Below are 26133 nucleotides of genomic sequence, written 5' to 3' on the forward strand. Positions count from 1 at the left end.
TCTACCCAGGCCCCTATCTTCCTTGGAAAAGTATTTTCCTGCTTCTCCAATTCTATTTTTAAATCTCTTAAAGTACTTTTCCCTTGGTTTATTTCATCAGTCATTATTCTCTTTATTATCTTCTCCTTCTCATCTTCTTTCTTTATTTGCTAATTTTTCTGTTATGTCTTTTCCTCCATTTTTTCTGTTGTCTCCTCGCTTTCCTGGAGTTGTTGGTCTTCATTCATTATCAGTTGCAGGGTATTTTCTATTTTCCCGTTTATGCCATGCAATAGGTTCTTTATCTCCTGTAATTCTTTGTCATAGTGTCCTTAATGCTCTGGAACATTAATACCGTTTCTTTTGAAATTTCACTTATTTCCCCCTTAGGGAGCATCTTGTCTTATTTTAGTAAGTCCCGCTCTTACTCAATAGTCCAAAAACAATATATTCAAGCCTAATGTTGCTCCTCAGAAAGTACAATACTCATAGTTGTTTATATTCCAGGATTATTCAATCAGTTCCATTTAGATAGTCTAGGAAGCTTTCCAAAAATCAGCTTTACTTAAGGGTTTTCCTTATTCCCACAGTTGAGTCTCCAGTAATCATAAAGTAGATAATTATAGAACAGTAGGTATCGCCACAATCCTCCAGCTTTAAGGGCTGACTTGGCTTGGGTTTGGTGGCCTCCTTAGTTTTTAAAAAGTTTGTGATTGGCAGGGTAATTTGAGCCAATTCAGGGATAAATTGCCGGTAAAAGTTGGCAATGCCAAGGAAACTCTGCAGTTGTTTCCTTGTCTGAGGTGCTTCCCAATCTAAGACTACGTGCACCTTTCCCGCATCCATCTCTACACTGCCCTGTGAAATTTGGTACCCTGGTTAGTCCAGTTTTGTCCACATTTTGATAGTTTTACGTACAGCTGGGCTTTTCAGAGCTTTCCAAGTATCGCTCTGACTAACTTCACATATTCTTCCATCTTTTGGTGTAAATCAAAATGTCACCTAAATACCCCAAATCTCTTTGTACAAGTGCTTGTACAGGACCTCATTTATCAACCACATAAAGATGACTGGGGGGCCCTATAGTGTGACAGGCAATACTCTAAACTGCTAACAATCCAACAGACAAATAAATGCCATTTCCCACTCATTGCCTTTCTTGATTCTCATTTGATAATATGCCCCCCCTAAGACCAATTTTGTAAAAATCCTCCCTTTGGCAAGGTAAAGGAGGGACTACATGTATTCCATGCAAATGATATTTAATTTTGATAGTCCACCCATAACCTAAGTGACCTATCTTTTCTCTCTCTGAAGAGCATAGGGGCTGCCATGCATGACTTTGCCAGTTGAATAAAACCCCTGGCTAAGTTTTTGTCAATGAATGCTCGGAGTTCTTCCATTTTTCTAGGTGTCATCGAGTACAGCTTAGGTTTTGACAGTTTGACCCCGGTGACAATCTTGATGGCACACTCTGTGGGGCGGTGGAGACAAAGCACGTCAAACTCCTTTTCGCTGAACACCTCAGCAAGATCTCAATATTCAATAGAAATGGACGGATTTGCCCACTCCCTGCCTGGGCTTTTCTCAAACCTTCAGCTTTCGCTTTTCTAATTAGTGGATCGTGGGCATTTTTTAGCAGTTTCATGCTGGTTTCCTGATCCTAAGGTTTCTTCTGCATCTTCACCCGGTTTTGCTCCCAGTATATGCAAGGGTTCCACTTTTTGAATCACGCAAGTTCCAGGATCATGGTTTCAGTCTTTCCCGGGGTCACGAGTTGACAGTTCTACATGGGCCCCTACCCTCATCTCCACTGGTTTGGTTAAGAAAGTAGCCAGAGCTCCCCCCCCCCCCCCCGATTCAGCTAACTGGGAGAAAGCTATGGGTCTTTTCAGTTCCTTTAGTCATAGTCCAATTTTCCCAGCACACCAGAGCTAAGTTGACATTTGGAGCACCCTGGATCTAGCAGGGCCATAAGGTGTCCTTTTCACCCTAAACAAGCCACTCTTATTTTTACCCCAAAGGTCATGGGGAAGATAGTTCCACTTATTATTGGGGCGTCTTCCCCTTCGCTATCACTCTTAAGCATGACCGGTGTGTTCTTGGTTAGAGTTCACTCCTCTTCATTGGATAGTGGGGTGAACTCTATGACCTCCACTCTTTTATCACCACTTTCTTTTGGTTTTGGTAAACTCTTTCCCTTCTTTGGTTAGCCCTGGGGCTGGGGAGTGGATATCGGGACACTTGGCTGCTCTGTGCCCTTCCTTGCCACAGCTGAAACACCTGGTAGGGCCTTGGCACATTTTGCCTATCTTGGCAGGGTTACGCCCCCTCTTCCACTTCTCGGGTGGATGGTGGCCTCGACTTTTTCATTCCACATACTCATGGAACTCACTCAGATCAATTTTCACTTCACAGGTCAGTCAAATACCACGCTTGTAGGGTTTGCGGCATTCCCTGGGATAAGCAGGTGTGGTACACCTTCTTTCTCAACTCTTCTTGGAAATGAATGATCAATACACGTTCAGGCCAGTTTTCCAGGTGACTGGCCAGCTGGCAGAAGCCTTGAATGTACTCTTATTACTGGCTGCTTCCCATTTAACGCCCTGCATGCGGGTTTCTGTGTTGAGGTTGATTAATTTTTGGGTTTCCTTGTCATTTAATGACACCAGTCACTCTGATTCGTCTTCCTCCAGATTGATGGCAAAGGCATCAACAAAGGCTGCACTATACAACGCTCTGTAGTGCTCCATGCGGGGTGAAGCCTAGGCTAAGAAATGAGCTTCAGCCACTCATCAAAATGAGCTGCAAAGGGAAATAGCTGGTGGTCTTCACGAACCAGATAAAATCCCAGAGCCGGTGACCCACCAGCCACCTGCGCTACCAGAGCTGTTGGATGAGCTGCTGGTGGATGAGTAGCAGTAGCTGTTTCAGGGGTGGTGAGGGGTTATGATACTGGGGCAGTGTCCCCTGGTGTCGCCAGGGTGGGGACTTCCATCCCCTCAAACTTCTCTCTCAATATTTCCACAGCTTGGCTTGGGGTGATGGCCTGGAATTGCCACTCAGCGGGGTCATCCCATTCTACTGCCTGTTGAGTGGGTGTCCAATGCCACATTGATACCTGGGTGTGTGTGTCTTTGGCCCCAGCCACCTTCCCCACCTCCAATGCCATTGAGTCTTTAGCCCCTGGGGGTGGTGTCCTCCGATTGCTCTTTTGAGCAGGTTGCTGTTCCAGTTTCTCGGCTTTGGTTTTCAGGTGTGTTCCAGTAGTTTGGATTCCTGCTCCCCACTGTGAGGTCAGGCTTTTCTCTGATTTTTTTGGTTCCTGACCCTTCCCCAGAGCTGACATTGTTGCTCAACCTCCCATGAGGACCCCCATGGGGTCAAGGTAGATTGTTTCTGGCTATCAACCAAGAATGTTTTTTTTTAGTACAGCAATGTGTTAACTGTTATATTCATTTAGCTAGCAAAGAAAGACTTCTGGGCTATTGTTTAATCAACAGTATACTTTGCAGGAGCTTAAATTATTACAGAAGAAAAGTGAAGCCAACTCTGATATTTTCACATGCAGAAAGCATAATAAACTTTTCAATTCTCCCTTGACATGCCCACAGTTATCATTCACTGGCCAATCACTTGCTTTCTTTTTCTGGCAGACATTCCCAGCAAATGACTTTGGGAGGTGGCATTGTCCCAGGCTTTAAGCTGGCATTCCTGGCATTCCTTTACCCACTCCTATTGCCTTCCCACATCCCTTCCACCACTGCTAAATATCTGGCTGTGAGTGGGAATTGGAAAGCAAGCCGATTTGCAGCCATGACACAATGACTATAAGACCAGCCTGATGGACCCATGGTGAAATACATTTTGCTCAAGGTGAACCCTATTGAAAAAGAATTAGAATTGGAAGTAAAGTTAAATAACATTATGTTCTAATTTAATTTTCTTTTCATTCATTCTATCAAAAAATTGAATATAAAAAATGGATTATCAAAGTAATATAGTACTAGATTCCTATGCATATTTATTCAAAGTAGTTCCAAATGTAGTGGCATCATTTATGATAATGGAGTACAGGATTGAAAAACTAAAAAACAGATTTTAAAAAACTCAAATTAAGTTCAAGAATAATTTGCATAATTATATATCTGAAAACCTGAATCAATATAGCCAGAAGAATTTTGTTTCACTTTGTGACTTTGTTTGAAGGATATTTTAGATTTTAACAATCCCAATTCATTAAGTATAATCAACCAGTGGCAAAATTAATAGATTTTTTTTAAAAAATTCTCCGATTCTTTGCATATAAAAGAAAACTGTAGATTTTATAGTGTGAGCTGCACAGAGTTGATCTGGAGTTGGGTGACACTGAAATGAAATGAAATCATACTAAGTGGCCTAACTATGGAGATAGTCCATTTGCTATTACCATTATGTAAATAATAGAAGTTGCCCTTAAATTAATTTCTGCTGGTGGTTCACAAAATACTCTTGGCAAAGTTATGGAACTATTTTGCAGAAAATGAGGAGGTAACAACCTCTTGAGACCCATCTTTTCCTCTATCCTAAACATTCATCTTTAAAAGGCAACAAAAGATCAGATTGGAATAACTTCTAAATGCATACATTTTCCAGAAAATTAATGTTTCTGTAGGAAAAGAAAATAGATCTAACTCTTTTCAAGAAACACATGACAATTTTAAGAAGGCTTTTTTAAAAAAATGATTTGTAAAATAAACTATTGATTGAGCTGTCCATATTTTTAATAGCAATTTTATTAAAGATCATAACAGTAAAAACCAAACAAACTGAAAAAGTAGAATAAAAGGAAAATGTACAGAAAAAGAAAAAAGAGAAAAAATAATAAGAAAATAGTAAAACATATTAAAATGATGCTTACCTTCCTCACAAGTAAAAAATTCATTATCACTTTCACTTAAAATACAATAGTTGATATTTTTCCTTATCTTATTTGTCAACAAATCCATAAAGCATTGCCATTTCAGGCCTCATCAGCAAAATCCATTAGTAGAGATGTTATCTATTTTAATTTTTACCAAATAAGCCAACTTTATATTTCTTCCTTTTAACAATCTTAATTTTTCTTTGTTCTTTCTCACAAGATTCTTCAAAACTTGAATAAGTTTATTTTGTAAATTTGTAAATCCAACATAGTAAATTTATCCAACTCATTCTCTTGCTTTATTATTTAAAATCTCTTTTAATGATGAAAACATCTGCCAGTTTCTTTTCTATGTCTAGTATTACAACTTTTTCTATGTCATTCTAGTAGTCTGTCATTTGTAAATCCATTTCAACTCACTTTCAATCAGACATAACTTTTGCTCTTCTATAATATACTTTAGAGACAGTCTAGCAATAGACCCAGATACTATTAAAATCAACTTCTGGGTCCATGTTTAAAAATATTCTTCAATAAGCCTATTAGAATATCTTGCTTCATTCTGCAATTGGAAGTCGAGTTTAAATGTTCTTTTCCTTTAATTATAAACTTTAGTTCCCTGTAGAATACAATGTCAAGACTGAATCACTATGCTTCTTTCAAACCCTAATGCTTTTCAACTTGCCACTGAACTGGGGTGAGAGAAGTGGGAAATGGAATGCTAAGAATGTATGTGGAGATTCTGAGAGCAAGGAAACCATCAAGGTCACCACTGCAGGTGCTTTAGAAAGAGATAGACTGTTCCCATAACAAAAGGATGTCTAATAATTAGACAATGTGATCACCCAAAAGTGGGGAGAAGAGGAAGCTATTGTTTAACTAGGCAAGCATTTTCAAGGGAAAACCACAGCTGGTTTTGTTTCTTCACTACCAATATGGTATATCCAATAAAATTTTACTTTTGGGAATTAAAATTTCCCGAGAGTGTTTCCTTGTTTTGGATTTCACTAGTTGGACAGCTGACATCCAATTTTTAAAATCTTTTTTTTTAAAATCAAAACAGAAGCTTTTTCCCATAGGAAGGATTCTTTATAATTAATTCCAGAATCTTATTTCAAATTTATCTGGACCTTTAGTCCACTTATAACTTTCTAAAAGAAAAATTTCAATCTTTTATAAATTTTGCTATTTATTCCATTTAAAAAAAACAAACTTAAACTTGTAATTAAAAGTTATTTTGCTAAGGATTGAAGGAAATTCACACAGTGCTGTAAAGCTTATTAATCCAAAGATTCCTAATAGTTGAAAAGCAATTACAAGCAATTTCCATAAGTGATTAGAAAAGGAAGTATGCAAACTTAGTATCCTTTCAAAGATGCCAATCACAATTTGAAGAAGATGGTTATTCCTTTAAAAATATCCCTGAATATTTTTCTTAAGATGATTGTCACACAAACGCAGAGAACACACACACACACACACACACTCCCAATAAAATATCTACATCATTTATGATTGTGAACAAAGTAAAAAAATGCTTCTGAGAAATGCAGAGAATTGAGAAGAGTTAGATGGGAAAACAGTAAACGATTTGATAATCCTTTATGTATACAATTTTTATACAAAATCAACAAGATTCATGCCATACAGCTTTGAGTGTGACAATGAAACAATGCCTCAAGCCATGGAAATCTGGAGATTTAATTAGGCAGTATAATAGCAAGCATTCCTGCCTAATAGCATTCCTATTCCTGTTGGCACTGGCTAGCTAAAGCAAGGAGTCTGAGATTGAGTTGATATTCAGTTAAACAAGTGTTCAAAATCTGAGGAAATTTTTAAAAAATCTGCCTGATAGAAAAGTCTTTTACTGCAGGTTTAACAATTAAAAATCCAAAGTCCTGTTGCTCAGTGGTCCAAAGTCCTCTTTTCTGATGAGAGCAACTTTTGCATCTCATTTGGAAACCAAGGACCCAGAGTATGGAGGAAGAATGGAGAGGCCAATCAAGCACAGTAATCCCATGGTCATTGAACCAGGTTTTGGTGCTTTTGGCAAAAGTTGCTCTCATCAGAAAAGAGGACTTTGGACGACTGTGCTTCATTAAGACCAGGGTCAACGCAGCCGTTTACCAGGAGATTTTGGAGCACTTCATGCTTCCTTCTGCAGACAAGATTTATGGGGATGCTGACTTCATTTTCCAGTTGCCCACACTGCTAAAAGCACCAAAACCTGGTTCAATGACTGTGGGATTACTGTGCTTGATTGGTGAGCAAACTCACCTGATCTGAACCCCATAGAGAATCTATGGGGCACTGCCAAGAGAAAGATGAGAGACATGAGACCGAACAATGCAGAAGAGCTGAAGGCCGCTATTGAAGCATCCTGGTCTTCCATAACACCTCAGCAGTGCCACAGGCTGATAGCTTCCATGCCACGCCGCATTGAGGCAGTAATTGCTGCAAAAGGGGCCCAAACCAAGTACTGAGTACATATGCATGCTTATACTTTTCAGAGGTCTGACATTGTTCTATGTGCAATCCTTGTTTTATTGATTGCATGTAATATTCTAATTTTCTGAGATGGTAGATTTGGGGTTTTCATGAGCTGTACGCCATAATCATCAAATCACGGCTTGAACTATCTTGCTTTGCATGTAATGAGTCTTATCTCATATATTAGTTTCACCTTTTAAATTGCATTACTGAAATAAATGAACTTTTGCACGATATTCTAATTTTTTGAGTTTCACCTGTAGATAGAGTGGCTACAAGGTTGGGCTGCCAGGTTAAAAAAACAATGATATCTTCTTTGCATAATAATAATTTGGAAGCAGATTATCTAATGTAAAAAGTGTCAGCATGCAAACATGCTTTATGAAAAATCTCATCAGTCAGATAAATATGTTTTTGCTATTCTTATATTGTTCAAAGACTCTACTATTGAAATAAATATACTGTTGTTGCTTCTTTGCTGAAATGTGCCTATTTGCCTTAGCCAAATCATGTGTAAAAATACAATTTATTTGTTTATTTAATTTAATTTATATCTCCTCCCATTTCACTTTTATGTGAGTAGGTGAATAGAATATAGAATACACAATTGTAAAATAAAAACAAAACACATAGCAGCCAAACATTATCTAACCCATCATCCTCACAGCCAGGAGATGAGGGCTATCAGACTTAGGCCCAAGAGCAAGTTTTCAAGGTCTTATGAAAGTCTAACAGTAACAGGGCAATCTAATCTCAGGAGTGATGATGTTCCATAGGACAGCTGCCATGGCAGAAAAGGTTCTCCTTCTGGGCACTACGAGCCAACACTCCCTTGCCCAAAGTACCCAAAGCAGGCTCTTCCTGCCTGATTGGGTAGGATGGGCAGAAACAATTAGTAGGGAACTCTTTATTATATAACATAGTAATTTCCTTGGCTAATATTCCTGAATGGTAAAATATCATTCCACATAGACTATACTCCACTCATTTATGTGGTTCCAGGATGAAAACTGAGGAACCAAGGGGTTGTTTTAGGTTCTATCATATTAAGTCTTGAAATGTTTAGTGGACTCTTACAACGAATGTACACTTATTTTGCTTAGTATTGCTACAATACATGAGAGTTAATACTTGCCAAAGGTGGGACTTTGTTGATCCGAACTCAATAAAAAAAGAAGCTCTTTCGTTACCTAAATGTTAGACTATAAAGTTTTAACTTCAGTGCTTAGGATCTTTAAATATGGAGACAGTTAAAATCACAATGCTATACAATTTCACAGCATAACTGCTATCCTCTGGCAATTGAAGCTTTTAGATATTCTTAAAGGGTAAACCTCAACAGGGGATATCATAATAGTTTGAGCATGATGCAAATAAGGTATAAATAACAATTGCCAGATGGGGCTGATTCAGATATAGTTGCTATTCATTTAATAATCTTTATTTATTGTACTCTATAAGTATGATTTCACACAAAGCATTCATATTCTAATCTTTATTTATTGTACTCTATAAGTATGATTTCACACAAAGCATTCATATTCTCTCTAGATTTAAGCTCGTTTTTTCTTTGAAGCTACAAAAAGGGAATCTGAATAATATGGCTGCTGGGATGGTGCAACAAGACTGCATCCTAAATAAGTTAAAATTCTGACAATGTATACTGGCAGTATTAAAATATTTGTTAATTACATACTGATATTATTCAATCCTTAATTGATCAATGACTATTCTATCCTAACATGTCAGACATGGAAGAGAATGATATGTAAATGACATATACAAATTTACCAGTAACTATTGTAGATATTGTGGATATATTTTAGAAATCTGAAATCTCATCAAAGTTTGAAAATCTACTGTAGTAGATTACCCTACTTCTCATGCCAGCACTGCTGGCCAAGTGAGAGAGTTAATATTATGGTATATAGAGATGAGTACAACAGACACCTATTTATCTGTACAGGTAATCCTCAATTTACAACAGTTCATTTAAAACTTACAACAGCACTGAAAAAAGTGACTTATGACTTTTTTCCACACATACAGCCATTGCAACATCCCTATGATCAGGATCAAAACTCAAATGCTTGGCAAACAATTCATATTTTTGAGAGTTGCAGTGTCCCAGGGTCTTTTGCAACCTTCTGCCAAGCAAAGTCAACGGGGAAGTCAGATTCACTTAACAACTGTGATACTAACTTAACAACTGCAATGATTCATTTAACAACTGTGGCAAGAAAGGTAGTAATATGGCCAAAGCTCACTTAACAAATGTTTCTTTTCTTGTTACTTAGCAACATAAATTTTTGGCTCAATTGTGGTTCTAATTTGAGGATTACCTGTATATGGAAAAAATAGTAATAGCACGAGTACCATATATTTAAAACAGAAGTCTCCTTTGATTATGACAACACTCCTATTATCAGGTCATCTTCAAACAAGAATTTGAACTGAAAATTACCCTATAAAAAGACAGCCAAATTAGGTACAATATATGTTGAGAGACTATTTTGAGCGGAGGTATCGAAAACACAACGTGCAGGAGATAGAACAGTATCCTACATTCAGTACAGGAGAGACAGGAGAGAAATTAATCTGAAGAAGACACGCAACCGATAGCGCGGGCAATGTAAAGGAAGCGATGCAATCGGACAACTATGGCAAAGACATCCACGCGTCTCAATCCAACTGTTTTCCCTTTACACAGGGAGAAAAACTACGGCAATATCATACCCAACGATTTCGAGAGAATCCCTCCAGGACAAAAGAGAAAGAGAAGCTAACACAATTTCACACAGGCGCCCAAAGGAAGCCTAGTACAGAAACATCCCCGCGCCAAGTCCCGCTCACCTCTTTGACGGGAGGGAATTTTTTGCGGCACTCTAGGCTCAAGGCCCGTAGGTCGCCCTGCATATTTTCCAGCAGTTTCTTCACGGCCTCAGGACTGCTGGTGCCAGCCATGGCTCTGGCGGGGGATCAGCACAGTAGCGGGGGCAACGAGAGAAGGCCCACAATGACCAGCCGGCCGAGCCAGTCTCACCCGTCTTTCGAAGGGCGTCCCCGAGTCAATAAATCCTGGAGGAAAGTATTGTTGCCTCCTCCTCCCCACCCCCACCCCCCCCGCAGGGGCAGGTCCTGCTGCGTCCCAGTCCACGTCCACTTCAGCTCCCACAATGCCAAGCGTTGCACACGTCAGCCCCGCTTCCGCACGCGGAGCCTCGGGGAGGGGAGGGGGGAAAGAGGCGGAGCGGGAGCGCTGGGAAAGCGGTCCCCCGAGCGGCCCTCGGAGTCGGCTGGGCTCCATAATCTGGGAGTATCGCGACTTTTGATTCCGCGGCAGGCGGATTGCCAATATCGGGCCTTAATTGGTGACAGGACACAGTGCCGACACAAATTAAATACCCGGTGTTTTCTTCAGCAGCATCCGCACTGTTTTTCAGTTTGCTCTGTTAAAGCTAAGACACAAAAAGTATATCATAATTGTAGTTCAGTCGGCTTTGCTTTTGGGTAAGTACAGTATATATAAGATTGCCAGCTAATGAATAGGGTCAACAAACAATTGCTCTTTATTGCACTTTCGAAGTAGATCTCCTTGCCTATTGTTCGACTTGCATTTAATTAGATTTGTTCCTGCTAGCAATGTGGACTTTGATCCTTCCTCTTATATTTATTTCACCTATTTCATGCAGTATAATAATGTACTTCCATCATAGTTCAACTTCTAATATAAACTATTCTTTTTTGCATTACCTATGGGCAGAGGTCTAGTGGTCTGTGGATGATTTCCTTGTTTAGAATGGAAATTGTTTCTGGAGATTAATAAATGTCACTATATGAAAAAGCATATGTTGTACAGTATCCTACAAATATTTAAAAAGCAAAACAATGTCTTCTTGGTGATACAAAAAGCCTTTCCTTTGGCTGAGTGTCTTTTTTAAAGACTCTGCATTCTGTTTGAACTTGTAAACCTGCTTCCCTGGAGCAGTATTCCTGTATGAAAATGTTTATTGTATTAGAGATTGAATTATTTGTATTTTCTTGATAAATGCACAATATGTGCTAAAATCCCCTTTCTTCCTAAACGATCAGTCAGGGAAATACAGTTAAACTATTTTATTCTGCCAATTCCTCTATGTAAATTGGAACTCAGTACAAAACTTTAAAGGATTTTGCTAGACTACTGCTGTTTATTTTAGAGCAGATGTGAAAAAACTATGGCTCTCCAAATGTGGATTTCTAAGTTCCATCATTTTCAGTGTTGGGGTGATATGATTGGACTACAGCCTTGAATCTTGTTAAGGTACATCATTGAATGGAAAAATTAGGCAACTCCCCTTTCATATTCAATTCAAAGTATTGTTCCATTAAAAATTAAGAGGACTGTCAATGGTATCATGTGATATAGATGACTTTAATAGCATAACAGCAAAACAGTCATATAATTAAATTTAGGTTTATGCACATGATTAAATTGTTTGTGTTTAGTACAGCTATTCACACGCTTAAAAGTCTTAGCTTCTGAAATATTTTAATTATCATATCCTGTCACATGGCCTGTAATTGTATCTTACATTATGTTGAGGTAAGAATGCAAATAGCTATTCAAGAAACTAAAGGTAATGCTGATGGGAATATATTATATAGATTAAGTAATAGGGTCATTCCATGTCAAGTGATCTGATTTCAGAAAAATGCCCTGCTCGACCATCATGGATTTCTATGAATTTTTATGTAAACATGCACACATGTCCCAAATGAACATTGGTAATATGTTACGTGTGCCAATGCAATACTTGGGGAGATGTAGTCATTTATGTGACCCTCATACCGCAGCCTTCTATCGTATGACTGAGGTTCCAGCAACTTTGAGACATAATATCTCCAGCAATACTTTGTCGAGAGAAACAAAAGTTGGCCATCTTATACAACTGTTCGTGATCTGTTAAACAAAATAATAAAAACATTCTCATGAGCAATCTCCATCTAGATAATTTGGAGCAAATTTGGCCAAAAATATTGCGGTCTGCAAAAAAGGTTAAAGTTTGGCTTTTTATCTCTCAAAGGAAAGATATGAGAAACGTGAAACTTTGTCCGTAATAACTTAGTAACCCAAGATTTTCGAATATAAAATTTCTCCTACTGCTTTCCGATAGTTCACAAATTGAGTGTAAAGTTGACATTTTTTGTAAAAATGCCAAAAGTAGGGTATTTTCAGCTCCCTTTTACAAAAAAAAGTTCTGGAAACTCAGTTAAATCATTCTCATTAGAAAGAGCATGTTTCAACCCCCCTAAAAAGGTAGGGTTGTTTTTCATCGCTGACGTATAAAGCCCTAAAACAAAAAACAAAGTTGAGGACATAGCTATGGATGTTTTTATATAGACATCATTACTATTATATTGTGTTGGTGCATGGTGACATTGTCACTACCAGTTCAGGCACTTGAACCAGCATCCCGATTGCCATAGGTGGTACGCCCGATAGCTGTGCAATACCAGCCACAGGTGGGTTTCTTGGTTCAGGATCCCAAGGCTGTAGTTTGGTTTCTTCCTCAAGGTTCCAAAACCTTGTGTGGTTATCTGTCTGGTTCCCAAGCCAACAATTGGGAAGCTTATCCTAGGATTCCAAGCCTAAAGTGGGTATCTTACATGGTTCCCAAGCCAAAGTCCCTACTGTTCGTGTGAACTGCCAAATTCCAACGATCGCTTATTTATTATTGAACTTAAATGCCACGTTCTTTAGCGTCACTTCTGGGAATTGATACTGTCGACCTGACAATGTAACAGAAGGCGCTGGAAGTATGCAAATAAGATATGATTCTGGAACCCCACAAATATCTTGTTTTCAGGCCAATAAAATGAATGACCAGGGCCTTACGGATGCATAAATGTTACCAATGCATCATTTTGTTCAATCGAAATTTCCACAACATTGCCTACCCACCATTTTTTGTCATAAATGCAGGCAACATAACAACCGGTAAATATGTCAGCCAATTTTAAATTTGGATCAACAGTATTGGACATTTTGGCTACAAAGTTAACCGTGTCATTTGAAACTTTGCTGACAGAAATGGAATTTGAATCAACTGACACAAACTGGTGATGATCTCTTGTGCCAGCTATTGTGCTGCAAACTTCCCATCTTTCTTCTTGCAGCATCCTGCTTTCTTCAATTTCTTCCTTTGTAACGTATGTACCATATTTTTTGGAGTATAAGACCAAGATTTTGAAGAGGCAAATAAAAAAAAAGTTTTTGCACTCTGCAGACCTCCTAAAACCAGCACGTTTTTCACAAAAACAGGCCCATTCTTTTTAAAAGGGGCATGAATAGCCTTTAGGAGGCTTGTAGAGTGCTCTGGGGGGTGCCCCCCCCAAATGAGCAAAAAATGGCCCGTTTTTTGTCAAAAAAAGGGCATGCATAGCCTTTAGGAGGCTTATAGAGTGCTCCTGCGGATTGGAGGGCAAAATTGAACAAAAAAAGGCCCGGTTTTCGCTCATTTCTGCCCTCCCTAGTCCCCAGGAGCACTCTAAAAGCCTCCTAAAGGCTATGCACGGCCATTTTGGTGAAGGGGATGGGGTTTCGGGAAGAAAAAAATGCTGTATTCAGTGTATAAGATGCACCAAGATTTTCAGCCTCTTGTTTGAGAGAAAAAGGTACGTCTTATACTCTGAAAAATACAGTATGTTTAATTCCGTGAATGTTTCTGTCACAAAAGTTGAACAGATCTGTCGGTGTCAGTATCTGGTTGGTTGATGGCCGCTGGAGGCTGGCTCGAGTAGCCAAACAGTCGTGCCAACAATGCAACATGATGATTTGCCATTACTCATGCCGAAAAAATTCCATTTGGCCTCAATTTTGAAATTATGTTTGTGATTGCACAGATTGACAAAATTTTTGTAATTATTGTATTGCATCGCTGAATGGTCACTAAAGTAGTATATTCTTGTAATCTTCATTTTAGTCATCAAAAACTCAACCAACTTCCAAATGAACACCTGCACAGAAACCGTATCATGTTGCATGTGATCAGAAATTATGCAACAATTGACAATTTGCAGTGCACCATATTTATTGTTACAATAAGCAACGAACAGATGCATTGTGGCTTGCAAATTCTTCCAGTGAAAGTCTTGAGCAGCATCTTGGACAACAAATGAGTAATTCTCTGCAAAATCCATCAGTAGGATCAGTTCAGTTTCTTTTAGGCTGGCTTTCAATGACTTCAAATATTCGCTTTGATGTTTCGAAACGAAGTGGTGGCCAGTCAGTTTCCACATTTTACTAGCGAGTTTTTTGATGAAGCCATCAACAGTGAGAACATTTGTTTCCAGCATTTCACGGTCAGTATGAACCCATTGTTTGAATTCTATTGTTTCGTCTGAATCCCAGTCCTCGAATATCTCGTCCAAATGCGCTATCAGTGCCTCTTCACTAGGGCCGTTTTGGCATTGCTGCAACATACAATCTTTGGTGTTCAGATCGCAAACTGCCTTTCCCAAGAGCAGCTTGTAGTCCTCTTTAATGTTGACACCTTGTAGCATAAACGTAATATTTTGATGAATGCAGACGCAGATGGAATGTGTGCCTGAGGCACAGACAGTGACATACCATTTTGGTCTTTATGGACCAATGCAATGTAATAGTAGTAATGATGTCTATATAAAACATCCATAGCAACCTCTTCAACTTTGTCCCTATTTTTATATGTCAGCGATGAAAAACCAACCCTACTTTTTTAGGCAGTTTGAAACATGTTCTTTCTAATGAGAATGATTTAATAGAATTTCCAGAAGGTCTTTTCTTGTAAAAGCGAGCTGAAAATACCCTATTTTTGGCATTTTTACAAAAAATGTCAACTTTACACTCATTTTGTGAACTATCGGAAAGCAGTAGGAGAAATTTTATATTCGAAAATCTTGGGTTACTAAGTTATTACGCACAAAGTTTCATGTTTTTCATACCTTTCCTTCCAGAGATAAAAAGCCAAACTTTAACCTATTTTGCGAACCGCAATGTTTTCGGCCAAATTTGCTCCAAATTATCTAGATGGAGATTGCTCATGAGAATATTTTTATTATTTTGTTTAACAGAGCACAAACAGTTGTATAAGATGACCAAGTTTTGTTTCTCTCGACAAAGTATTGCTGGAGATATTATAATAATTAATAATAATAATAATTTGAATTTATTAGCCGCTCCCTTTCCAGACAGGACTCGGGGCGGCGTACAATGGAGCATATAGAACATAAAACATGAGTACAAACACATAAACATACATATATACAAAGACACACATGCACGGAGGAGGTAACAAATTACAACATTTAGACAGTTAAAAATCACCATTAAAATACCCCAATTGTAAGAAACCCAATGTACAATTAAAATTTAAAATTTAAAAAGACAGTCAGGAGGAGTAAGAAAAATTACGGTTGAGCCAGGCCAGATAATTGAAAGAGGTGGGTCTTCAGCTGTACACGGAAGGAGCGGAGATCGGAAGTAATCCTGATGTCACGGGGGAGGTCATTCCACAGGGCTGGGCCCATCACAGAGAAGGCTCTGCTCCTGGGTGTCGCCCCCCGACACTGTTTGGCGGACGGCACCCGGAGAAGTCCCTCTCTGTGTGAGCGAATTGGTCGTAGGGATGTGTGGGGCAGGATGCGATCCTGCATGTAACTAGGTCCTGTGCCATGAAGCGCTTTAAAGATCATAATCAAAACCTTGAAACGCACTCGGTAGACCACAGGAAGCCAGTGCAGCTCGCGCAGGAGAGGTGTTACAGGGGAGTATCTAGTCCTCCCCATAATCACCCGCGCTGCCGCGTTCTGGACCAACTGTAGTCTCCGAGTGCATCTCAAGGGAAGCCCCATGTAGAGAGCATTGCAGTAGTCCAGGCGAGACGTCACTAGCGCATGGGTGACTGTGCGTAGGGCATCCCGGTCCAATAAGGGGCGCAATTGGCGCATCAGGCGAACCTGATGGAACGCCCCCCTTGCCACGGCTGTTACATGGTCATCCATGGACAGCCGGGCATCTAGGAGGACGCCCAAATTGCGCACCTGTTCCATGGGGGCTAGTTGCACGCCCCCGATGGCCAGAGATGGAAGCAACTGGTTGAACCGGGAGGCCGGAAGCCACAGCCACTCCGTCTTGGAAGGGTTGAGTTTTAGTCGGTTGCCATCCCTCCATCCAACTTTATGTCTCAAAGTTGCTGGAACCTCAGTCATACGGTAGAAGGCTGCGGTATGAGGGTCACATAAATGACTACATCTCCCCAAGTATTGCATTGGCACACGTAACATATTACCAATGTTCATTTGGGACATGTGTGCATGTTTACATAAAAATTCATAGAAATCCATGATGGTCGAGCAGGGCAGTTTTCTGAAATCAGACCACTTGACATGGAATGACCCAATAGCTCTTGATTTTATTCCACATATAAGTTCTGTTTTGAAACGAATTGTGAGACTCTTTGATATTGCTTTAATTGCTTCAGTTATTGAAGTTATTCACTTTTGGGATAAGCATTTTGTAAGATAGGGAATAAGAAATAGTAAGCTAAAGAAAGGCATGAGAAAACATAGCTAAAAAAAATCTCAATACTATTTACTATACTCCATTGAGCAAAGTGGACATATGGGCATCTTAGCGACCATGACCTATGACCAAAATTCTTGTGTCAATTGTCATAAATTGATGACTGCCGGACAAAGCAACATCCAATCAATATGACGTCACACTTCTTACTTATATGATCCTTACTGTTTAAAATAAGATTATGATCTGCATATAAGATCTTTTTCTTGTAACATGATTCATCTTTTTATACTTCCAGACTGAAGGCATACTTCCTTGAAATATGACTAAAGCCAGATTGCAGTTCCATCTGTGTTATTTGCATTTAATGCACATAGTTACATTAATTAAATTACTGTTGCATAATACTTAGCTGAATATTACCAATAGCTTCAGTATATTTTCTTTAATAACTATGGCATTTAGGACTAATGAGATCTTATGACTGGCATTTCATTTTTTTTCCATTTCTAGTTTACCAAGTGTAAATAGTAACTTCTTAATTATAGCTTTTATATTGCAATATAAATTGCTAGGAGTTGAAAATGACTCAATGGCACACAGTCAATCTATGTTGTAAGATTTATTTTTCTAAAAATCGATTGAAACTATTTTCTTCCATTATATACTGAAGATAATGTTATCTTTATTCAAATTACTATGGAGTTATTACTTATTTTCCATATGTGTATGAAAAGAATCCATTCCATAATATTTAATGTGCGAAGGGATCTTTGTTAGTATTATAATTTCCTGTAATCTATATATATAAAAGCGAAAACCACTCACGCCACATCACAAAATCTCCAGAACCATAAAGCCTACAAACTTGAACTGTGGCACGTATGTTCCTCTTGGCTTCTAGGTGCTTGCTTAGAAAGGATTTTTCAAAATGACCATCAGGTCAGTAGTATTTCTTATATTATTATTAACACGCTCTGATGCTAAGGAGTTACACATTCTATTCTCCCTCCCAACCGGAAAATAACACTGTTCCAACTGCCACTTGGATGTGGGCGTGGCCAGCGCATGACTCATCCAGCCTGCTGGCTGGGAGTTTGGAGAGGAGCCTGAGGGAGAGAAGGGGATAGGATAGGCTTCTGTGAGGCAAGACTGAGGGAGAGAAGGGGGATAGGATAGGATAGGATAGACTTCTGTAGGGCAAGGCTAAGGGAGAGAAGGGGGTAAGATAGGGGAGGCTTCTTTAGGGTAAGCCTGAGGGAGAGAATGGCATGGGATAGGAAACGTTTCTGCAGAGCAAGACTAAGGGAGAGAAGGAGCTAGGGTAGGATTGGCTTCTGTGGGGCAAACCTGAGGGAGAGACGGAGATAGGAGGAGGCATTTCTCTGGGGCAAGACTGAGGGAGGGAAGGGGGATAGGATAGGCTCTGTGGGGCAAGGCTGAGGAACAGAAGAGGGATAGGGAAAGATTCTGTGGGGTAAGGCTGAGGGACAGAAGGGGGTAGGATAGGTGAGGATTCTGTAGGGTAAGCCTGAGGGAGAGAAGGGGATAGCATAGGAAACGTTTCTGTGGGGCAAGACTGAGAGAGACAAGGGAATAGGATAGGGGAGGCTTCTGTGGGACAAGCCTGAAGGAGAGAAGGGGATAGGAGCGGAGAGGATTCTGTGGGGCAAGGCTGAGGGAGAGAAGGAGGATAGGATAGGGAAGGATTATGTGGGGTAAGGCTGAGGGACAGAAGGGGGTAGGATAGGGGAGGATTCTGTAGGGTAAGGTCGAGGGAGAGAAGGGAAATGGGATAGGAGACATTTCTGTGAGACAAGGCTGAGGGAGAGAAAGGGGATAGGATAGGCTTCTGTGGGGCAAGCCTGAGGGAGAGAAGGGGGATAGGGGAGGATTCTTTGGGGTAAGGCTGAAGGACAGAAGGGGGGAGGATTCTGTAGAGCAAGCCTGAGGGAGAGAATAGGATAGGATAGGCTTCTGTGGGGCAAGCCTGAGGGAGAGAAGGGGATAGGATAGGGGAGGATTCTGTGGGGCAAGTCTGAGGGAGAGAAGGGGATAGGATAGGCATTTCTATGGGGCAAGCCTGGGGGAGAGAAGGGGATAGGATAGGAGAGGCTTCTTTGGGGCAAACCTGAGGGAGAAAGTGGGATAGGATAGGTTTCTGTGGGACAAGCCTGAGGGAGAAAAGAATAGGATAGGGTAGGCTTCTGTGGGGCAAACCTGAGGGAGTGAAGGGGATAGGATAGGGAAGGCTTCCGTAGGGCATGGCTGAGGGAGAATAAGCGATAGAATAGGGGAGGATTCTGTGGGCAAGCTTGAGAGAAGGGGATAGGATAGGAGACTTTCTGTGGGGCAAACCTGAGCGAGAGAAGGGGATAGGATAGGGGAGGCTTCTGTAGGGCAAGCTTGAGGGAGAGAAAGGGAGAAGAGAGGCTGATAGTAACTACTCATTAATATTCAAGCTGTAAGTGTCGATTTATCAAGCCTGATCCCAAAGTTTCCTAGTGGAGCACGGATATTCAGCTAGTAATTGATACTAATCAGTCAAGGTTGTGCTAATGTACAGAACTGAAGACAAATTGATTTACCAAACAAGTTTAGAAAAATTAAATGTAAGCAGTTGTGCACATCAAAATTTATTTATTGTCACAAAAATAACAACTCTTAAAAATTAAGGGTTTGAATTTCTTAAAATTCAGTATGCATGTCAATGTAAGACTATGATTGGCACTGGAGAGACCTATCTTTAACTCCACCCTGTTACAGAATCTCACTGGATGGCTTTAGGCCAGGATGATTATATATTACCTGTGTTGAGCAAAAGGCAGAATGTTAATTTAAGTAAATCTTGAACTTGCACAATGTTCTCTGGAATCTGCTTGGTTTAGTTACATTTCTATATGTCGTTTAGTCTACCGATTACAAATGGCATTTATACATTAAAAAAGATGAAAGGAAAATACCAATCTCTCTATGAGTAATATAGAACAGAGTTTATTTTCACAGATTCAATGGCTGCTGACCTTAAAGGCTGTTCTGAAGAAAGTAAAGATAGTGGTTCCAGAAGAAGGTTGAGATGCACCTGAAAAAAGCCTGCAGATACAGCATTGCTACTAGGACTCTGCAAACTATCCCATCCTTCTATACTGCCTACCCTGGATTTGACAATGCCCGTGCAGAGAAGATTTCTGGTCCTTAAGCCTTTCTCAGAGGGAAGTGAGCCAACTAAAATCTGGGTGAAAAATGCTATTACATCTATAATTATAATACTGTTGGCTGTTAACTTTAGATACATTTGTAGGCAGGTTTACCTGAACATGCATATATATCTGTGTAGTTAACTAAACCATAGTTCTGCTGATGTACAACACTACCGTATTTCCCCGAAAATATGACATGTCCTGAAAATAAGGCCATGCCAGATTTTTGGGGTGGGCAAAAATATACACCATCCCCCCAAAATAGGCCCCTTGGACAACCCCCCCTTCTGGCCAGGCAGAGCGCCATTCACCAACCCAGCGGTATCCCGAAAGACCAAGCCGCAGGAGCCAGGAAGGAACAGGCACTGTCGTGGCATGGCGCATTTGGGATACCGCTGGGTCAGTGAGTGGCGTTCTGCCCAGCTGGAGAGGGGGGTTGCCGGGTGGCTGCTTGTGAGTGTGGTCACCTCATGACTGCTGTGTTGCACTGCTGCTCTCTTCGGGAGTCCACTTGCAAGAAAGCAGCCACCTGCAACCCCCCTCTCCAGCTAGGCAGAGTGCCACTCACTGACCCAGCGGTATTCTGAAAGTACCAAGCCGCGGGAGCCAGGGGGAAACAGGCACTCGTGCAGCTTGGCGCCTTTGGAATACTGCTGGGTCGGTGACTGGCACTGCCTTCTTTGAAGCAGGATTGCAGATAACAGAAAAATCATAAATTGTATACCAGTCCTAAATAGAGAGGTGTGACCCTACTCAGGATTAAAGATGAAATTAGCCAATCTTTCTAGGGTTGAACCCGAGTTGATTTTACCCTATCCAAATTTTCATCACATCCAGACATTGGGACAAATACTTGATAGCTTTACTTTGCCAGCCTAAGATGCATGTGCAGTACTGATGCTGCTAGAGATGATGAAATTTAGCAGTCTCATGGATATGCTATTCAGAAGGATTGAGGACTCCCAAGTACTGTGGTACCCTACATTTCAGGGTGTTTGGCCACAAATATTCTCTTCCTGTCAGCGGATTATAAAAGAATCACAAAACACAGTATCCCCATTCCTAATCCCTCTTGGGAATCAAAGATCCCACAAATCAATGGTATCCAAAGATTTTGAGAGATCTAGGAGAAACACAGCATCCCTCCCATGGCTCTGCTAGAAGTCATCAAAAAGTGTGACCAGTATCCCAATAGTCTGCCTCAATCTAAAACTTGCCTGAAATGGTATCAATATAATCTTGTTTCTCCAGAATCCACTAAAGGCGCAGCCTGATCACCTCAACTTTTTCTGAAGTTGGGTCCAGCATTGACTTGAGGAGGGGTACACTACCACCTCCAAGGCAGGCAAACTACCATTTGGACCAACTGCCTATCATTCCCCAGGTGGTCTTCACCAATCAGGAGGGACAGAGGTTAAGTAAAGTGGGGTTTAATTTAGCGTAGCAAGATTGTATATTGCCTTGATTTATATATCACACTAATACATGATATGGTTTGGTTTTGGTCTTAGGCCAAACCAATTTTATAAAGCAATGAATTGTGTGAAAGATGTCAAATAAAATAATGATGAGGCATTTCTGGGATGCGTACAATTCAAATGTCAGTCCTATATATATTGTTGATAGTATTTTGATCAGTTCAGAAGAATTTAGTTCGGTATAAATATGAATAGAATTGTCTCAAGTTTCACTCATTCATGCTATTGTACAATTCAAAAAAGACTCATTTTCAGAACAATGATTTTCAGATCTTCAAGATGGCTGAAAATTTGGCTGTGCCCAATATTTGTATTTGATTCAATGATGGCATATTCACTATTAAATGAAGTGTGTTGTTTCTACAACCACACAGCCATTATCAAAGGTTTGAAAAAAATCTGAAACCTGACTCCACCTTTAAAATTCAGGCTTCCGGTCTTTGTCTCCGTGTCTCCCAGAGGAATCTCTTGTGGATTGGTATTTTTTAAACCTTCTAGGGGAAATTTTCTATCTATTGCCAGACTTATTGGAGAGACTCTCTTCTGCCTGGTTCTTCTGCTCCCAGATTCACCTGGCTACCCTTCTTTTCTAACTGTTTACTTCATATTTGGACTGAACTTCTAACGTTATAAAGGATGGCATCCAAAAGACCCCCTCCTGGAAAACCTGGCTTTGCCACTTCTGCTCCAACATCTGCAACATCCAGTCCAGCCACACAGTCAAAGATAACAGAACTGATGCAACATAAGACTACAGAGATGGACTTTCAACAAATGCTTCAACAAATTTTACAGGGCCAGGAGGAAATCAAGAAACAGCTAAGGGAAATGAAAGATGAAATTAAAGAAAATCAAGCCCAAATATATAAGAACTCACAAAGACTGAATCTTGTGGAAAGGGGGGGGGGGTGGAGGAGGTGAGGGGGGGGGGTAGAAGCTGTGCAGAAAGGGAACAAAGATCTTGACATCCAACAGATGAAAATAGAATTTGAGAGAATGTCCTATTACCTTAGATTTCAAAATGTTATAGAAGAAGATGGGGAAAACATAAGGGACATCATGATAAACATCCTGGCTGACTACACACATAAAGAAAAACAACAGATGGGGTGGGATATAGACCTGGTTTATAGAGTGAACTCAGCTTATGCTAGAATTCACAATGTACCCAGGGAGGTTCACATTAAATTTCTTAGAAAAAGCACAAGAGATGAAATTCTGGGTGTACAAAGGGGGCAAGCATTGACATACCATGATATGGAGATAACCATTCTGAAGCAGATCCCTAAGAAGATTAGAGAAAAAAGGAAAAATTATTCGCAATTAGCGAATAAATTATACCAGAAAGGGGTGTGGTTTAGATGGTTGATGCCTGAAGGTATGCTGATATTCTGGGAGGAGACAAGAATTAGAATCAATTCACCCATAGAGGCGCAGGCCTTTATGGAAAAAAACAGAACACTCCTAGAAAAAACACGAGACACTACAGCGGACACGCAGGACACGGGAGGGGCCAGAGCTCTGCCAGTGGAGGGAGATGGGGCAATAGCAAGAAGACTCAGATCACAAAAATAAACAAGAAAATCATATTATTATAAACTGACCGAAAGTGATAATGGAATTATATCTGGATTTTATATTGTAATGTTTAATCTGATTGAATTTAGTAACAGAACTAATATGCTGATTGTAATCAATTATATACCAATGCATTATATATAAATGTATACTATGAGTATGGAGAGAGGGGTGCCTGTCACACTCTGCAACTGCCATAATTTGTATACCTGTCCATTTACCCTTTTCCCTATAAATGTTGAAAAACCAATAAAAAATTTTGTTAAAAAAAAATCAAGAAAACTAAATAAGGCATTGAATAGCTTTATTGAAACTTTTATAAATAAAACATGCGCATTTCAAATGTAAACCCAAGTGAACTCAAGTGCAGACAATTTATAACCTCTGTCATGCAGGAGGCTAGCTTACATTGAAAAAAAGCAGCTTTAAAATACCAGGATTAAACACCAGCTTTTAATATCAAAGTATAAAGCAAAGCCATGTCCACAAACCTAATTTTATCCTGGTCAAATGCAATTTTAAACTTTTAAATGCTAACATAAATAAATAATTTACCAAAATGTGCACTCACAGAGTGAACTTTATTTACAATACACAATTTATAACCTATTGTATTTGCTTAGTTCAAGTGAAGATCATACTTTTTGCTTTAACAATGGTGGGACCTTAGGTAGCAGATATGTGAAGTGTGCCTCCACACTTAAGAGAGTTTCTATCAAAGATAGTATTGTATATGTATTAACAATACTTCAACTATCAAAGGGAAAGCGGCAAACAAAAACATTTCAAACAGTCACACTTATTTTTGGCATCCCTTCAACACGATTAAAACCCAATTCAAGGTATGTATACTTTATCTACTTATTGTACAGGTTCTGACTCTTGAACATGCAAATGCCAATTCTTCTATATTAAGTAAAGTTATCTTTTGAAATAAGATGTAAGGCTATGGTGAATCCACCAAGAACGCACATGGAAAATTAGCAGACCTACCGTTGAATCAGTTGCCCATTAACAAATTTGAAGGCAAGTTATATGGAAAAGTCATCTAAGCTTGATGCACAGTCATTACTATGAATACAGTATACCATTAAAAATTGGAATCTATTACACTGTATGTAGTTTGCAAACTGTCAAACTACTAAAAATTGGGAGAAAGAGGGACTTACAGCACAGTCAAAATTTTTGGACTGACACCAGATTAAAGTTACGCACATTTTATAAACAAGATAACAGGGATTATGGTTACAAAGTAGATCCAACAAGCAATGAGGGATACTTACATTTAATTGAAAAATTCAATTCCTTAATGCAGCATGAAATCCAGAACCTGTTCCACAGCAGCAGTAAGTTGAACATAATATTCTGGAAGTTTACTTTTATTACAAAAGGTTAAAACACCTTTTCCAAGTCATTTTATCATGATTAAGTTTCTTTTTAATAAACATTTGAGGGAGACACTTGAAAATCTGACATTCCAAGAATGTTGCTGCATTGAGTTGAATATACTAGTCAATGTTGTTGTTACTGGTCTAAGGACATATCCATTGAAAAACGGAGGTTTTGCGGTAATATTCTTGGGGTATTGAGACAAAAGAACAAATCCACAAATTGTCAATATTAATTTGCATCCAGAACAAAGAAAATGTAATTCATCCAGATTGCAGCAGAAATTGTAAAGGGATTTATTTTGATTTCCTATATAGCTTGTAAATACAAGATTGCAAAGATATTAGAGACAAATTCTAATGTTTTCATTGTGTTTCACTTCAGGTACTGCACAAGTTAAAATGTAACAAGGATTTACATTCTGTCATCTGAAATTTCCCATCTCAGATTTTATTTTTAATTTGGTGGATAATTTCATTTTTTTTAATCGAGAGCTCCCATCAGGAAGTTCTTCTCTGTATGGCTTCTAGTTCTTCGATTAATTAGTGTGCATACAATTTTCATTCTCTATATCATTGTCATTCTCATTACTGTCTTCATCACTCTCTAATGGAATGCCTGTAGCAGCAGAAGCACCTTGTTTAGTTTCCCGATCAAGAGGAAAAAATCCAGTTCCACTGATTGTGTCTTGTCTCTGATAGAAGAGCACATAAGCTGCTTTGGACTGCAAAACAAAGGGAAAATGTTAATTATCAAAGTTAAACTACCCATTTTAATTACTTAATTTTCAATTTTATTATAGTAAAATATATTCAAATTAAGGACAATACAATTCATTCTATTACTTTCATACATAAATAACTAGGCTCTATCTTTGGCAAATAGTTATACTGATATTATATTTAATTCCTGGGGCTTTAGTAATGGTCAGATGTTTGCACATGGATAATACATGCAGAAGTAGCCCATTACAAGGCATGAATGAAAACTGACCATGACAGAAATGAATAAAGAAAATTATCAGGAAGTGCCTTATTTTTCGGAGTATAAGACACACCTTTTTTCCTCAAAAAAAAAAGCTGAAAATCTGGGTGTGTCTTATAGACTGAATACAGCATTTTTTGCCTCCCGAAACCCCGGACTCTTCACCAAAATGGCCGTGCAGAGCCTTTAGGAGTATTGCAAAGTGTTCCTGGGGGCTGGGGAAGGCAGAAATGAGCGAAAAATGGGCTGTTTTTTGCTCAATTTTGCCCCCCGCCAGCCCTCAGGAGCACTCTATAAGCCGCCTAAAGGCTGTGCATGCCCTTTTTTGACAAAAACGAGCCTATTTTTGCTCATTTTTTGCTCATTTTGCCCCCCCCCAGGAGCACTCTATAAGCCTCCTAAAGGCTATTCATTCCCTTTTTTTGAAAATAAAAGAAGGGGGCGTTTTCACAAAAAACGTGCCTTTTTGGGAGGTCTGCAGGGTGCAAAAACTTTTTTTAAAAATTTGCCTCTTCAAAATCTTGGTGCGTCTTATGCTCTGAAAAATACGGTATATGAGGAAAACAGGATTAAGATGCAATTTGTTCA

General features: G+C 39.4%; 2 protein-coding genes and 1 long non-coding RNA gene across 8 annotated transcripts in view; 1 reads left to right on the forward strand and 2 right to left on the reverse strand.

Moving 5' to 3' along the window:
• The window catches only part of MON2 (MON2 homolog, regulator of endosome-to-Golgi trafficking), a 100048-nt gene extending 89541 nt beyond the window's left edge, over positions 1-10507 (reverse strand). For both annotated transcript variants that reach the window (XM_081957001.1, XM_081957000.1), the window contains exon 1: positions 10226-10507. In XM_081957001.1, coding sequence (XP_081813127.1) covers positions 10226-10336 — 111 coding nt within the window. In that variant the 5' untranslated portion in view covers positions 10337-10507. The remainder of the gene's footprint in view (positions 1-10225) is intronic.
• Positions 10508-10594: 87 nt separating this feature from the next.
• LOC309394163 lies at positions 10595-25083 on the forward strand. Its single transcript, XR_014175698.1, has 4 exons — positions 10595-10882; positions 19923-20152; positions 21368-21500; positions 24946-25083. It is a non-coding gene; the product is annotated as an uncharacterized lncRNA (long non-coding RNA).
• USP15 (ubiquitin specific peptidase 15) overlaps positions 24834-26133 on the reverse strand; it is a 100216-nt gene continuing 98916 nt past the window's right edge. For all 5 annotated transcript variants that reach the window (XM_081957003.1, XM_081957004.1, XM_081957005.1 and 2 more), the window contains one exon: positions 24834-25285. In XM_081957003.1, the coding sequence (XP_081813129.1) occupies positions 25100-25285 (186 nt within the window). In that variant the 3' untranslated portion in view covers positions 24834-25099. The remainder of the gene's footprint in view (positions 25286-26133) is intronic.

The sequence above is a fragment of the Natrix helvetica genome (assembly GCF_964273705.1).
Source record: "Natrix helvetica genome assembly, chromosome: 6".
Taxonomy (NCBI): Eukaryota; Metazoa; Chordata; class Lepidosauria; order Squamata; family Natricidae; genus Natrix; species Natrix helvetica.